Source organism: Pempheris klunzingeri, chromosome 10 (assembly GCF_042242105.1).
Source record: "Pempheris klunzingeri isolate RE-2024b chromosome 10, fPemKlu1.hap1, whole genome shotgun sequence".
Taxonomy (NCBI): Eukaryota; Metazoa; Chordata; class Actinopteri; order Acropomatiformes; family Pempheridae; genus Pempheris; species Pempheris klunzingeri.
This window is the reverse complement of record NC_092021.1, coordinates 11,647,816-11,663,115: the sequence shown is the minus strand read 5'-3', so window position 1 is coordinate 11,663,115 and position 15,300 is coordinate 11,647,816. Positions and strand designations below refer to the sequence as shown.

The 15,300-nt window shown below is 39.4% G+C and overlaps 1 protein-coding gene across 1 annotated transcript; it reads left to right on the top strand.

The window, feature by feature from the left end:
* Window positions 1-6,169: 6,169 nt before the first annotated feature.
* LOC139208240 (UDP-glucuronosyltransferase-like) lies at window positions 6,170-11,210 on the top strand. Its single transcript, XM_070837850.1, has 5 exons — window positions 6,170-7,477; window positions 8,872-9,003; window positions 9,307-9,394; window positions 9,550-9,769; window positions 10,635-11,210. Exons 1-5 carry the CDS (start codon window positions 6,617-6,619, stop codon window positions 10,915-10,917), a joined length of 1,584 nt encoding a protein of 527 aa, XP_070693951.1. The 5' UTR covers window positions 6,170-6,616; the 3' UTR covers window positions 10,918-11,210.
* The last annotated feature ends 4,090 nt before the right edge of the window (window positions 11,211-15,300 follow it).

Genomic DNA, 15,300 nt, shown 5'->3' with positions numbered 1-15,300 from the left:
GGCTGTACGAAGGCAGTAACATTTTCTACCCTGGATAAAGCTGCCATTTGTGGATTCATGTGGCTTTGGCACCATCATGTGGTTACAGCCAAACATCTCACTTGACAGGAAAAATAACTTTGCACACTGCAGGCCCTGCAGTTTCATAATTAAACCTTCAGATTATATCTGGAACTAATCAGATAATCTGCTGAATGTTTGAAAGACTAATCAATATAAACTGTCTCTGCATTTAAGATTTAATGGCTGTATAAAAGTGAATGAACATTTGTGTTTGAAGGAGTGACGCAACACAGGCAAAATATAAAGGTGAAACAGTGAAACTCAAGAAGAGCAGTTCAGAACAAAATGTTGCTGATTGCACTAGTGGAGCAGTATCGGTTCAGTGTGAGTGTCTCACCTTACAGCATATTACAGTGCCCGCCGTCCTTTCTGTGAGAGTAGTCACACTTGGGTGCAGTTAAAATATTATAGACAAATGTCAAATCTTTACTACTGCAGGCTAATTAAGAGTTTTCAAAGCCACATCTGTTGTAAAGTTGCCCTCTGACTCAGAGTATAGTCCATTTTTTGATTATATAAACCTGGAGCATGTTTACATATCTAATAAAAGACTTTGAGATGAAATATTTTTTGCAACAAGAAAAAAGTGCCTGCTTCATTTCACAGCCTGGATACTTTGAACTAACTGTAATCTTCTTGCTGGTATTAAATGACGCTCTCATATGACAGTGTTTATTACATACAGGGAGACAAGAGCAGAGCGTTTTAGCAGAATGACTCTTAACTGAGCTGATCTGATGTTGCTCAAAACTGGAATACCAACAAGATCTCCCCATTAGAGACTCGCCCACACTCGATGTGACATGTTTGAGTGAAAGCAGGAGGAAGAAAGAGAGAGGGTGCACCCTGCTTGCTATGTACACAGTTACACTTATCAGCTTTTTTCTACCAAACATGAACGTTAGAACCACACCTTCTGTAAACTACACTGTCCCTTGGCCTACTTTAATAATACCTGATTCTTACTGACATACTTATACTACTTACTGCCAACAAATGATTTTCATGAGCTTGGTGAAGCCAAGACTTGCGACCCCACTGTCCCATACTCTGGACTCTGATATCAGGCTGCAATTAACTTCTATGAGCTGGACTTCACCACTGTAAAGAGAACTGTGGTGCAGTTACTTTATAGGATTATGTAACTGACTCGTTGTGGCATTGTTTGTCTGCTGGAAATCTTTACACAAATCTATCAGGGTTTTGTACGATTGGTCCACTTAGCCTTAAGTGATAATAACACACAGCTGACTAGTTAGTAATTGTATCATCAAATGTCTCTTCACTTCTACCACCAGTAGAGATTATCAGCAAACTAGTGCAAAAAACAACAACAACTGAACTTGCAGGGGAGAATTAGAAATGCGCATCTGTTTATGTGACGGCATTAAATTGTAAAAGAAAGAAGATTTCCACGCAGTGTTCTATGTCACAATCTTGTTTTTGATCGACAACAGAACGTGTCCGTTTGGGGGCGTTTGTGTGGATATGGCACCACCATCTGGTTAAACAGTACAATCACTTTAGAGTTTGCAGCAACATCAAAGCTACACTAGCACAAGAGTTTCCCATGAAAGGCCTTTTTTTTGGATGTCTTCAAAGCAGTTAAGAAGTCAGATGTTTCTCTTGTTTGAACATTTTAATTAAAATTATACTGGGAATGAAAATACATCAACATATGAACATAATTGACACAAATTGTGCAATAAATAGAAATCCCTAAAAACAGTTTGTATTGATTGGTAATTAATTGTGTGTTTTTTTTATTCAATTGTGCAGGCAAATTTAGCCGACAGGCATGAGCTTGACTGCAAACTGACAAATAACACTATCTTCTTGTTTTCCATAATGGCACATTGTTAATTTTGTAGCGTGTTTAATCTAATTGCATTCACACTGAGCTTTGATCCGATTGTATGAAAGCCTTAGATGTCATTTGGAGCTGAAAATGTTGATTGAATGACATCTGTCTTGTAGTAATGGTAAAATGTAATGGTAATGTAGATATTTTAACTGCCCATCCTGGTTTTCAAGAAATATTTCAAAATGTCCCTCAGTCCAAAGTAACACAGTGTATTTCAATATTCTGGGTACAAGGACCAAAGCCTTATAACTATATCAAGATGACATAGCCTCCTGTCAAAAAGTAGATTAATCTGAGAGAAAATATATAAAAGGTTAAAAAAAACTACACAGTATGACTGAAAAAAAAATGATGTCTAAAGGTGGTTTGAGGGTTTCACATCCCACCCTTGTTATTAGAGAACAACATCACATACTGAAGCTGCCTACACACACTGTGTCTACACAGGAAGCTTTTCAGATGCATTTTTCAGTCGCTCATGCAAGAGATTAGATATTTACTCATTTTAATTAAGGCAGCTGTCTACACAATTTATGTATCTAAGTAAGACAAAAGGTATTTTTATGATTGTGTTTTGGGTTGGAGTGCTATTAAAGGACTTCCAAGTACACATCAGACAAAACAAACCTCCCAAGAGACCACACACACAGAACCAGAGCAGGCAACACTGCTGCACAGCTCCAGTGTCAGTAGAGCCCAGTGGAGCATCTGGAGAGTTCAGAGGTCAGAGTAGTGAAGTTGTCCAGATCAAGACTACCAGTGTAAGAAAATTCCAACATGAAAGTAACATCTTTCATCTTGTATTCACATAGAGCATCACATATCAACCCAAACGGAGCCTTTTTGTCTGCTTTTTCCATGTCAGAATGGTTGAAATGGCTCCCTCTTTGCTCTCTTAGGTTGATTTGTGGAGACAGAACTGACCAAAAGGGGGAAATACAGGAAAACTAGAGTTAATTGTGCAGTCCAGCCACGTGTGCAGCAGAGAAAAACTATAGAAAAACTATATTTCTAAAGGCACCTCTGTGCTGTCAAACTGCCCCAGCCTGGCAGATAGATGCTGAGGTGAAAATGCTGGAGAGTAAAAAATGGATGTAATTTTTTCAGCACTATTTTCCTGTTGTGTGGTGTAAGAAAAAAAAACTCGGAAATCTATAATAATTGTCAGACATTAGTCACAGTGCCTAAATTTAAAACTTTCGTTCACGATTATGCAGCAAAGTGCAAATTATTAACAGGCTTAGAATCATCCACAGAATCAGGGCGAGTCTCCAGCCAGCTCTCACGAAGGTCATTAGTCAAACCACAGAGATAAACAACGTCAGCGTTACAAATTGCATGTCTGTATGGAAGAAAGAAGGTGCCAAAACCTGAAAGACGGGAGAGAAAAAAGGTCAAGGATAGTGCATGGTGATTGTGTTGTTGGGGGTTGTGAAACTTCAGCTCCTCCAGACTCCTCCTCACCTCACGCACAGTTCTTCATTTTTGAACAGCCTAACTTCCCCCTTACTCTGAACATTGCAGATAGTGTCAGTTGTAGTCTTGCTTTTTAAGTTGTGTTGTTGAAAAAAGGGGCATCACCTGATCCATGCCACAAAAAAAAAGCTATTATGACTGACAATGTTTTGATCCTAGTTGGATCCTCATCTGGACAACATGCTTAAAAAAATGGAAACCGCACCCATATTTAAACAGCATGTTGACCAGACAAAGAGAAAGTAGGACTGAAACGTTGTCAGTAATAATGAAAAAACATAGTTGGCCCTTTTTTCATTTACCTGTCCTCTGATACTTTTGCAGTTCGTGGTGTACATATAATTATTCTCTTTCAACTTGCTTTTTAAAACTGGATGCTGGGTCCAGGCTGGTGATAAATGGCCCGGCAGGTATGTTCAAGTTTCAGTGGAGGGGGGTCGAGAGAGAAGTCCTGATACCTTAAGTTAAGGTACATATTGTAGTAGTATACTTTTTCTGAACATCCACACTTGAAGGCAGGGTGAAAAACCTATCATAGAGAGTGAGACACAGTAATAATAATAGTGATAATAATAGTAATAGTAGACACAGTAATAGGTTAAATAGAGATGACAGCCCACATTTGTGGACAGTGGTTTCATTAATGTGTACACAAGTAATTCTTAAGTTTTGGAAAGTTACAGAAATTGTTCGATGCAGCCCCCTGTGGAAGAATTGTCTTATTGACATGAAAATTGATTTCAGATTGGAGAAAAAGATCTTTTCCAAAGAGTTCACAAGAGTCATGAAATCTTGTGAAGATCAACATTCAGAGCAATGTTTTACACCATTACAACAAAGGTGAACCAAAACAATAGGTTGTGGGTCGGACTAATCAAGAGGTGTGAGTGACAACAAAACAGGCTAGTTAACAATACACTCTAATTTAATCTGTTAGAGAATTTAATTTGGCTAATCCCCTCAACACATATGATGATGTAATCATCTCTGTCTGCCTTGCTGGGTGTCTGGCATATTTAATCCACATGTAGCTCAAAGAAGTAGATGAGTAGTTCAAAGGATTTACGCAAACAGAAGTGGCCAACCCACTCTGACAACAAACAACGAGAGAAAAAACACTTGCAGTATTGCTCATGCTCATAGCATGGTACACAGCACAAAGGTTAATTTGTTGTATGCACACAGAAAAAACTCTTATACCTTGGAGCCGTCCTCCCTCTCGTCAAGGCGGTGAACATCCTTATCTGGTTTGTTTCCACCTAAGTGTTGCAGCTATTTGCCACCATTTGTCTGCATCAGCAGTCTTGGCCTTTCACAGCAGTTAATAAGTAACAAACTCATACACACTGAATAAAAATCGCGCTAAAAAGCACTAAAAGTGGTTTTAAGAATTGTAATCATAAGGGAGCCACTTTAAGTGGGAAACAGTAGATTATGAAGGTGCTACAAAGCACCTTTGCCAAATGAAAACCTTTATCCAAAATAACGAAACTAAGCTGAAAAACTGATAGAGAACCTCTAAAGAACCACCCCACTGCTGAAGAACCAGCATTTTCTGTGTGCAGGCTACCGCGTGGCACAGTGGTAAGAATCGAACAGACCTTATCTGGTCATGCATATTTATACATATACCCCTTCATTATGTGTTAAACTCTTATAGAATGTAATCAGGTTAGTAAGTCAAAGTCTATATGGAAGATGATTCAGAATGATCGAACATTGTGGAAATTAAACTGTAATTACATGTGCAGTGAGAGCATTTAAATATGTCCAATAAAGACATTTGATATAAGAATATATAGAGTTTCCCTCTGTCTTGGGGGAAGGGTCTTTAAGATCCTATTTGACATTTCAAATTACATTTTTTACATTTCAGTCAGCAATTGACAAAACTGTAAGAAGCAGGACAGACACAGCCTGGCTACTCTGCTCAGGTCTATACTGCCCCCGGCAGCCCCCTGCAAGTTTAAGTCATTATCTTCCAAAAGGTTTGTTCTCCCACTCCACACTAATTGTGAGACTAACTTTTCCAGATGTCTCCACCCTGGAGAGAGTTTTCTGACAGCTACACATTCACCGGTGAGTTTTGTGTGGACATTGTCTATTATTTTTTCAAGAACAGATGATCATTCACCTAAATCTGTAAAAGGTTTTTGTGCTACCCTGACAGCTTCTGCAGTTAGTTGGTTACATTGTGAAGAAATGAAAATAAAGAGACAGATCAGAGAATCTGGTGGTGTTCTTTGCATCATTCATTCATTCTTGATTCATAAAGCTCAACTTACTTGACTCCTGATACTCTGATACTGGAATGAGCTAATAACTCAATCAATTTTACAGCCAGTGCAACAGTTACTCTCTAAAATAAAGCAAGTTGTAACCAAGGGTAAAATTCCACGAATTGCATTGTTGGTTTGATGTTATCACCCTCCCTTCAAACAGGAGGGTGCTGGTGTCCTATTACGACTGGCTTTGCACGCGATGGTTGTAGGTATATGTGACTGTGTGAACGACTAGAAAGAGTGGGAGGAAAAAAAGGAGGTAGAAAGAGTGCACACGTAATAGTCCGTGAGGCACACACGTGTCTGTTTTTCAGGGGGAGGAGAGAGGGAACAGCCAAAGTAAACAGCAATCAGCAATCAGTAGGTATTACAAGCTGCATAGCCACCATGACTTGCAAGTCTTACTAACTGTTAGCTGGAACAAGTAAATAAAAATTTAAAAATACAAACAGAAATTTCAGTTAGTATGATGAATAAATGGAGCACAGTGTATGATTTTTACTATTGATATCTCAAAAGAAACTAATCCTATTTCTGCTAACATATTTCATTGGATAAACATATTGCATTTATAATGCTGAGACCACACTTTTTTACACAATATAAGAACTATCCTTACGGTGTAAAAGTTGCATTTTGTCAGTACAGGACAGCTAGGAAGTGAAAAGACAATACACAAAACCCCATAAGAGAATGATTAACTGGAGACAAACTCCAAATGCCAGACTTGTCCACAAATTCCACCGGGAATCTCCACTCTCCCTGCCTTCCGGTGGTTATATAATGGCCCGCCTGCAAACTCAGCCTTAACTTCCTGAGGATCATATACACACACTCATTCACACACATACACACACATATAAAGCCTCCTCTTAAGAACAGCCACCACTCGCTCGTACAACAAGCCAGTCTGCAGGACACAGAGCACACAATGAGCAGCGGGGTGGGGTTTCCTACACTGGGGCTGGTGGCCTGGCTGTGCTGCCTCAGTCTGGGGCCTGTTCAGGGGGGGAAGGTGCTGGTTATGCCCGTGGATGGGAGCCACTGGCTTAGCATGAAGATAATGGTGAAGGAGCTCAGCAGAAGGGGCCATGAAGTCTTGGTGCTGGTGCCGGAAAGCAGCCTGTTGATCGGTGGATCAGAGAGCTACAAGACTGAGGTCTACAAAGTGTCCTACAGCAAAGCTGATCTGGATGGAAAATTCAACGAGCTGAGTGATGGAGTGTTCATCAAGCCACCAGAAATCACAGACTTGTTTATCAATGTGCAGCGTTTGGTTAACTTTTCTTCTCTTCAAGTGGAAGGTTGCAAGACTTTGCTGGACAACCAGTCGCTAATGAGTCGACTGAAGGGAGAGGGCTTTGACCTTATGCTTACAGACCCCTTTTTGCCTTGCGGCTCCGTCCTGGCTCATCTCCTTTCCATTCCAGCTGTTTATTTCCTGCGTGGACTTCCATGTGAGCTGGATACAAAGGCAAACCAGTGCCCCACGCCTCGTTCCTACGTTCCTGTTTACTTCTCTGGTAATACAGACGTCATGACTTTCCCACAAAGAGTCAAGAACATGATCATGTCTTTTGTGGAGTCCTACATGTGCAGCATAATCTTTGCTTCCGCTGACGATCTGGTCAGCAGGTATGTAGGAGACAACATGACCTACAAGGACCTTCTTAGTCATGCTGCTATCTGGCTTCTCAGATATGACTTTACTTTTGAGTGGCCCAGACCTCTCTTGCCAAACATGGTTTTAATTGGAGGTATCAATTGTGCAAAGAAAGCTCCTCTGCCAGCGGTGAGTATTAAAAATGCCGGGTAAACATCTAGATTGACTTGAAGCAAATCACATACACTTGCTTTGTGTTCAAAAAGGCTACAGTACAACCCTTAAACCTTTAAATAATAAAAACTACACTCAAAACCAGAAAATGATCACCAATCAATACTTTTATATCACCTCTTGATCAAATGACAATGTATGTGGAGTTGTCACCTAATTCTGCAAAGCATTTTAATCTGTTTTAGCACATTCTTTAGCACAAAGTCTGCAAATGCTCTCATTTACATGTGTCAGCAGCGAGCAGATCACCTAGCTGTTAAAGAGCCACACATGTTTCTCAGAAGTTAGCTGAGACCAAAACAGAGCGAACAGGAGAGACCTTAGATGGCCTCAGATTCAGCTGGTGGCCCAGAAACACAACTCCAACTGAATGCTAATGCTGCTGCATGGCATGTGCATTAAAAAGTATCTGTTAGCACCGTGGCCAAAATAACTTCATATGGTGATAATATGTCCAAAATATGTTTATCCAGCTTGTTGTTGATTGAGTATCTTTGTCCTTGGCTTAAAAGACTATTCAGTGCATACTGTATTCCAGTACAGTCCCTATTCAAGTACTGAATAAGGAGATAATGTTTCAGGAGGAAAAACACTCGGGCCAAAAGGACATAAGAGATTGCTTTGATTGTTATGTTTATAATGGCCACGATAATGGCGGCTAAACAGCCGTAAACCTTTGGTAAATACAGCATGGTGTATTGGAGAGGAGTTGTGCTACGAGTTTTAAGTTTTAAGGATTTTAATTGAAGCTCCCGTGGCTCTGCACCTTGCAGTGTGTGCTCTCAAAGTAAGAAATTATTTATGATGATTTACCAAGAACTGGCTTTTAACACCTGTGAAAGAATAGGCTTCTGATTCAATGTGAAATCTGAGCAAGGAAAAGTAGATTTCTTGATTTTCTTTCTTGTTTGATCAGTGTAATCTAAGAAAAGAAGGTAGAGACCTGTGTCAAGGTTGTGCTTTGTTTCCTTTTTTATAATATTACACGTGTAAATCAACACTAACAGTGGAGGAAGACCACAATGAATGAAAAATAATTAATGAAATAAAATAGAAATTATGACCTTTTTTTTTTATTGATAGTGACAGTACTCATTCCGTCTCATTATTTTGCATCTGCAACCTTTTCCAACTTAATCATTTCTATTGCTTCAGTGATCTATTCTTCCTGAGCATCTAAAGCAATCCAGTTATTCATCATTACTTCATGCAAACCCCCCACTGTGGTGTGAGTGGAATGGCTACATTGGTGGGTCTCATCGCTTGCTTTGGTATGTCAAACTGAAGGTCTTTAATTTTACTGCTGAATACAATGTTGCCATTTTGTCTCTTTTCCAACATTCCTGCAGGACTTGGAGGAGTTTGTAGAAGGCTCAGGAGACGACGGCTTTATTGTCTTTACCCTGGGCTCAATGGTGTCCAACATGCCCGAGAACATGGCCAAACAGTTCTTTGATGCCTTTCGGCAAATCCCTCAAAGGGTAACAATGATGATCTCAAACCACTTTACTTAGATTCAAACTACTAACCTATATCAGTTTATGACAACAGCTCTATTGATAACCTTTGTTTGACTGCTATTTACTCTCTTCTGGTAAAACACAATGCACAAGTTTCCAACTACACAAGCATAGCAAACATTTTCACACTCAGCATATAATCCCTAATCAGTCTGAACCATAGGCCTTTGTCCCCCCGTTGTAATCTCGACAAACTCTCGGTTCATTATGTAAATAGTTTGCACATCAAATGTAAAAAATGAAGACATGTTATTTATATTTCAGGTTTTGTGGAGATACACTGGTGTCACACCTAAAGATGCACCCAAGAACGTCAGACTTATGAAGTGGTTACCTCAGAATGACCTCCTAGGTATGTTTAGTTTTATCCATGCAAACGTATGAGGTGCTGCTACCATGTCATAAATCATGCCATTCAAACTAACCAAAGTATATTCTGATAATATTACCTATAATTGGTTTGTGAAGGACTGGACTGGCATTTGTGTTTGTTCCTGTGTTCCTCAGCGCATCCCAAAGCTAAAGTCTTCATCACTCACGGAGGTACCCACGGTATTTACGAGGGTATCTGTAATGCTGTACCCATGTTGATGTTTCCACTGTTTGGGGACCAGGGAGAGAACGTCAACCGCATGGTGACCCGCGGCGTTGCAGAGAAACTCAGTATTTTTGATGTGACAGCCGAAAAACTAGTGGCTGCACTAAATAAAATCATCCATAACAAAAGGTAAGACGCTGTAGCTTAGTTAGTTGTTACATATGTTACATCATAAAATTCACTTCTAAAGAAGGTAGAAATTAAAGGGGCCCTGTGGAGTTACTCACAAAGTCACCTAACTGTGACTTTTTATTATCTGACATACTTCATACTCAAAGTATGTTTGTGTGCACGTGAGAGCATGTTTTATTTTCAGCATTTATTTTCCTGTCGGGTCCCTGCACACCCATGCTCCACCCGCACATGTGTTTTCACTTATGTTGCCTAATCAGACCTCTCGGGACTGCATGGGCGTGTTGAGGCTGCACTTGTTTGATATCTCTCTCACTCCTCTGTTTGTTATTTCGCTCCTAAAGGTGCCCTGTGAAGTTTTCATGTGCACAAAAGAAATTATGTTTACATTCAGAACACATTGTGTGCATCCTTCAGGTCTGACAAATGTGTTGAGGGCAGAAAAATATTTGCTAATTTTTAAAAATCTTTTAAATGCATTGTTTACATCTATGTTCGCCTACTACCAAGAATGTTTTTTATTTTTATCTTTCCCTGTAAATATACTCTAAAAGGACTTGATGATATAGGCCTACAGCTATTTGCTGTATCTGTGATAATTGAAATACTGAACATGTATTTGTATTGATGAGTCTTTCTACTCAGGGTGCTTTAGGTACCCTGTAATTAAAAGGGGTACAAATTTGTTATTGCTGTTGTTCTTATAGGGCAAAGTATTTGCAGTTTTCATACTAATTTATAGTTTTAACAGTGACAAATATAGTAATTTGACTAATGTAGTCTGTGAGGATATAACATGCTGTACTTCTTGTGGTGATCAAAACTATTAACTTAAGTTTTTCAAATATTATTTCCCCCTCAGTTACAAAGAGAAGATAGTGACGCTGTCTGAGATACATCTGGACCGTCCTGTTGAGCCTTTGGACCTAGCTGTTTTTTGGGCTGAGTTCGTCATGAGACACAAGGGAGCCGAGCACCTCAGGGTAGCTGCACATGAGTTAAACTGGATTCAGTACCACTGCCTGGATGTCATCGGCTTGTTGGTCATCATTGTCCTGACTGTTCTGTGGTTAACACTGAAATGCTGCTTGCTGTGCACCCGCAGGTGTTGTAGGAGGGGGACTGTAAAGAGAAAGCGAGAGTAGAGTTTCTAATGCATCACTTATTTGGTTGTATTAATTCTGTAATGAAGTGAATAATAGTGACTAACAGAGGGGAAACACTGCTGTACAGCGCGTGTGTGTGCGTGTGTGTAATGTGTCCCTATAGTGTGTATGTGCACAATACATGCTTCATACAGTAAGGGTGCTCTACAAGTCTTACATGTGACAAACTTGATTGATTGATTTAGTGCTATTGCCACGTTGTCTGGAAATGACTGATTGAAGCCATTCTCTGAAGACCAAACCTCACATGTAATAAAATGTGTATTTTTTAACTTTGTCATGGATTTATTTATTAATATACAATATATATCCTTGTCCAGTCCAAGATGGTTTTACTGCTTGTGAGAGTCAATTTGGTTATTGAGTTGTTACAACAGATGACTTTGTTCTAGTGCTTATGTGTAACACTTGTGCCAATACGTTTTGCTGCATTCACAGACTTTTCTTTATCAGAACACTAAAGGTATTATAGCACCATTAAGCTGCCATATTTGAAGTTCACAGCTCTTGGCAAAATATCCAAACAAAAGCTGATCACATCTCTGAATTTAAGGCACTAAAGTTGATGTCTTTAGAACTTTGGAACTAAATGACAAACAGTTTCATGTTGTTAATACATCTGATTTCGACAAATAGCTAACAACACTAGCTACTAGCCTAATTCTTACATTGTTTTGGTGAATACACCAGCTAACAGCACATACAATACAGACTTTCAGGCAATCATTCATAATTAATAGTGTTGAAATTGCACTGGGGGGCCATGGGTGCTACAATGTTTGTACTAATTGGCCCCAGTTGCATAATTCATGAAAAATTCAATTACTAATTTTCATTTGATTTCTCTACTTGTTTAACTGTACAGTTAACAGAACTCTGTTTTACAGCTGTATCTTGTGAGATTATTCCCTGAGGACAATGCAATACCTGGAAGTTGATAAATACAATCACTGTCAAGGTTTGCCTGTGAGCAGTAGTTTTCAGAACTGAATCAGAGGCTCTCAGAGGCCGTTATCATGAACAGAGAGCTGTTCACAAAGTGATGCTAGATTTGAAACCTGTCAAGAGGGTACTTCATTGATGAGGCAGTGCTAGACATCACACATCCAACTCTAACACAGTGCACAAACTGCACTACTATCACTTTCAGTATTAACATCTTCTCTTACTAGTCTTTTTAATTCTTTTTATTGGTTTATTTTCTGTTGCTTCTATTTTCTGTTTATTTATATTTGCGTTCTTATTTTTTTTTGTCTTTTGTCTCTTTTGCCATCGTTAACTTCCATCATCCCTCTGTCTTCTCTCTGTGTTTTGTGTTTTTTGTCTTCCTTAGTTCTGTACAGTAAAAGGAGAGCTAAGCACTGAAATATAATTAGCAACCCAAAGTGCTGCAGTGGTGTCGGTGTGAATATTACTCACTTCTTACTAAAAACCAGTCACCTCCACCAGTCTGGTGTTTTTTAATCATCTGTTTGCACCCACACTCCTTTGTTTCCCTCTGTGGTTTCCCTCTCTGCCTTCCTGGCAGAGGTTGGGGTCTTGCTGGTGTAAAACTGAAAGCTCTACTACTATTAGCAGGTCTTCCTGTTATTAAAGAAGTGTAAACTCCTGTGCGAATTTGCATTGTAAAACTGCATAGATGGCCATTATACAGGAAGCTAATTTTCTAGGCTACAGTTAACAATACTGTCATATTAAATGTACTTGACTTCAAAAGTTGAGTTCTGACTCATTACTACTAAATTAATTTGTGCCAGATTATCTGGTTTTTGCACATATTATAGGATGCAGTGACGAGCACTCTCAAGTTACATTAGGGCAATTTAATAAAGCCTAATCATCTGCAAATTAAAAAAGGTGAGGACTCCTATCAATCCTGTCCAACTCTACAAGTATATGTGTCACAATCAGTTTAATATTGATCCATTAAGATCAGAACTTAGATTACCTAAAAATTGACACAATCCACAAACTGTTTCGTATTGCCTCATAATTCTACATTAGCACCACTTACTCTCTTGCAATCACAGGAATGTGCCATGGAGGAAACATGTATTGTAAATGTCACCAGCATCTGTAAGGTATTGTGTACTGTATATTTCTCTGTCTAACTGCATGTGAGGGCCAAACGACCCCGGCCTGATAGTTCAAAAACAATAATTTCACTTGCAGACTTACATTACAAGCCTAAAAGGAAAAAGAAGCACAGCCATGGAAATTCTCAGTAACCTATAATGTTTGACTATAAACTATAATAGACAATAAAGTGCTGACTATAATTCATATAGTATACAGTTGCACTCAAAATGATTCAACAACCATTGCAAATTAGGTGTATTGGCAAAATTTACAAATTTTCAGCTGTGTTCAAGGAACAACTCAAGCAAGAACAATTGAAGTAGCTCAACACAAAATGCCACTTTTAGTGACTGCTGCAGCATTAAAATTATTCAACCCCCTGAATAGAGCCCCTCATTTGCAAATCAGATGTTTTTCTAGCACACCTGATGCAACTAATCAAGGGCCTCATTAGTTGCATCAGGTGTGCATAAGATAGAACACATCAAATACCTGAACTGAATAGGGGTTTGTTTACAGTGACGCTTGGTTAAATGTTAGAAATATGGGTCAAGGTCAAGTCAAGAGAATCGTCCAAAAAGTTAAGAGAGGAAAACCACTGCCTTGTACAAACAAGGAAAATGATATAAAAACATAGCAAAGGCACTGAATGTCTCTAGAGATACTGTTGGAAGTATAGTTCACCAGTTCAAAGCTGAAGGAACACTGGCTACACTACCTGGACGTGGCACAAGAGGAAATTATCAATGGTTGGCACCAGATTTCTGAGGACGCAGGAGGCCAAAAACCCTCGAATGACAGACCTGCAGCAAGACTTGGTGGCAGCAGGTAGTGAGGTTTTAGTTCCTGCTGTAAGGCGAATACTAAACACTTGAAGGCCTCCATGACCAAACTCCAAGATGTACACCACTACTGATCCAAACGCACAAGACATGAAAAAAAATGAAATGAAACAAAACTGGAACTTTTCAGGTCTATGGACCAGTGATATGTCTGAAAGAGGAAGAATGAGGCAGATGCTGAAAAGAACACCCTGCCTACAGTGAAGCATGTAGCATACATGTAGCATCTTGCCCTCCATGCTTGGAGGCCAAGATGGATTTAATCAAGTATCAGGAAATTGTGGGAGAAAACATCATGCAGTCTGTGAGGAAGCTGAAGCTTTGGTCAATGGACCTTCCAACAACACTGTGATCCCAAGCATACCTCAAAGTCCACCAGGACTTGGCTTCAGAAAACAGTCCTGGAAGATACTAGACTGACCGTCACAGATGCTTGAGTTGTATCCCATAGAACATCTCTGGTGGGATTTGAAGAAGGTGGTTGCAGCACATAAACCCAAGAATATTAGAGAGCTGGAGGGTATTGGACTGAGATTCCTCAGGATCGCTGTCAGAACCTGGTGTCTAGCTAAGCATGACGTTTGCAGCAGGTCAAAACAGTAATAGGCTGCTCTACTAACAACAAACAGGTAACAGAGGGAGTTATGATTATGATTTATGGGATTACCATGACTATAAACATTACAGTACCAGAAGTAAGACTACATGAGGACTGGGCTGCTCATTTTCTTTCATAAGTATATTTTGTGCACACCAAATGCCTATAGCTCTCTCTAGTGGTCAGTAGACGTTCAATGACACTGAAGCCAGGACAGTTTATCAACAAAGACCCTTGAGTCAAAGATTAATCAGACACCACTCTCCCACATTCCCAGTGCATTATACAACCCTCAATAGCATTCCATGCTCACATGTTGGCTGTTGAAGATTAGATAAGAAGATATTACATCGACCTCAATAAATCCACAGAATCTCTGAAGACTGTAGTCGTGCTACCACCTCCAGCAGGTGGCAGCAGGTGCTTGGCATATCAGGTTCGGTACAAAGAATCAGTTTGTTCACGGGCTCTGAAAAGAAAACTGTGCTTGAGCTCTGGAGTAAAATGCTAACATGTAAGTTTGTCTTTTGAAATACCATCAAGGAACTTCTGGCCAGGAAAAAAGATAGCATTTTGTGTGTGTTTACCATTAACTTTTATCTTTAACTGTATGTACGTGATGGTAAATATATTATTGATATATTGATTTTTAGGCCAGAAATATATGGTACAAGTAGAAAGAACATAAAGTCTCCAAAAGTGTCCACAAGCCAGCCAGCAGCCAGTATTGTTGTTTGCTGTGACATAAAACCATAAACCCCCACATAGAGGCACAAGGAGACATACAGTGCATAAAACAATGAAGCACTTCAGATTTACATCACTGATTTACCAGCAATATAA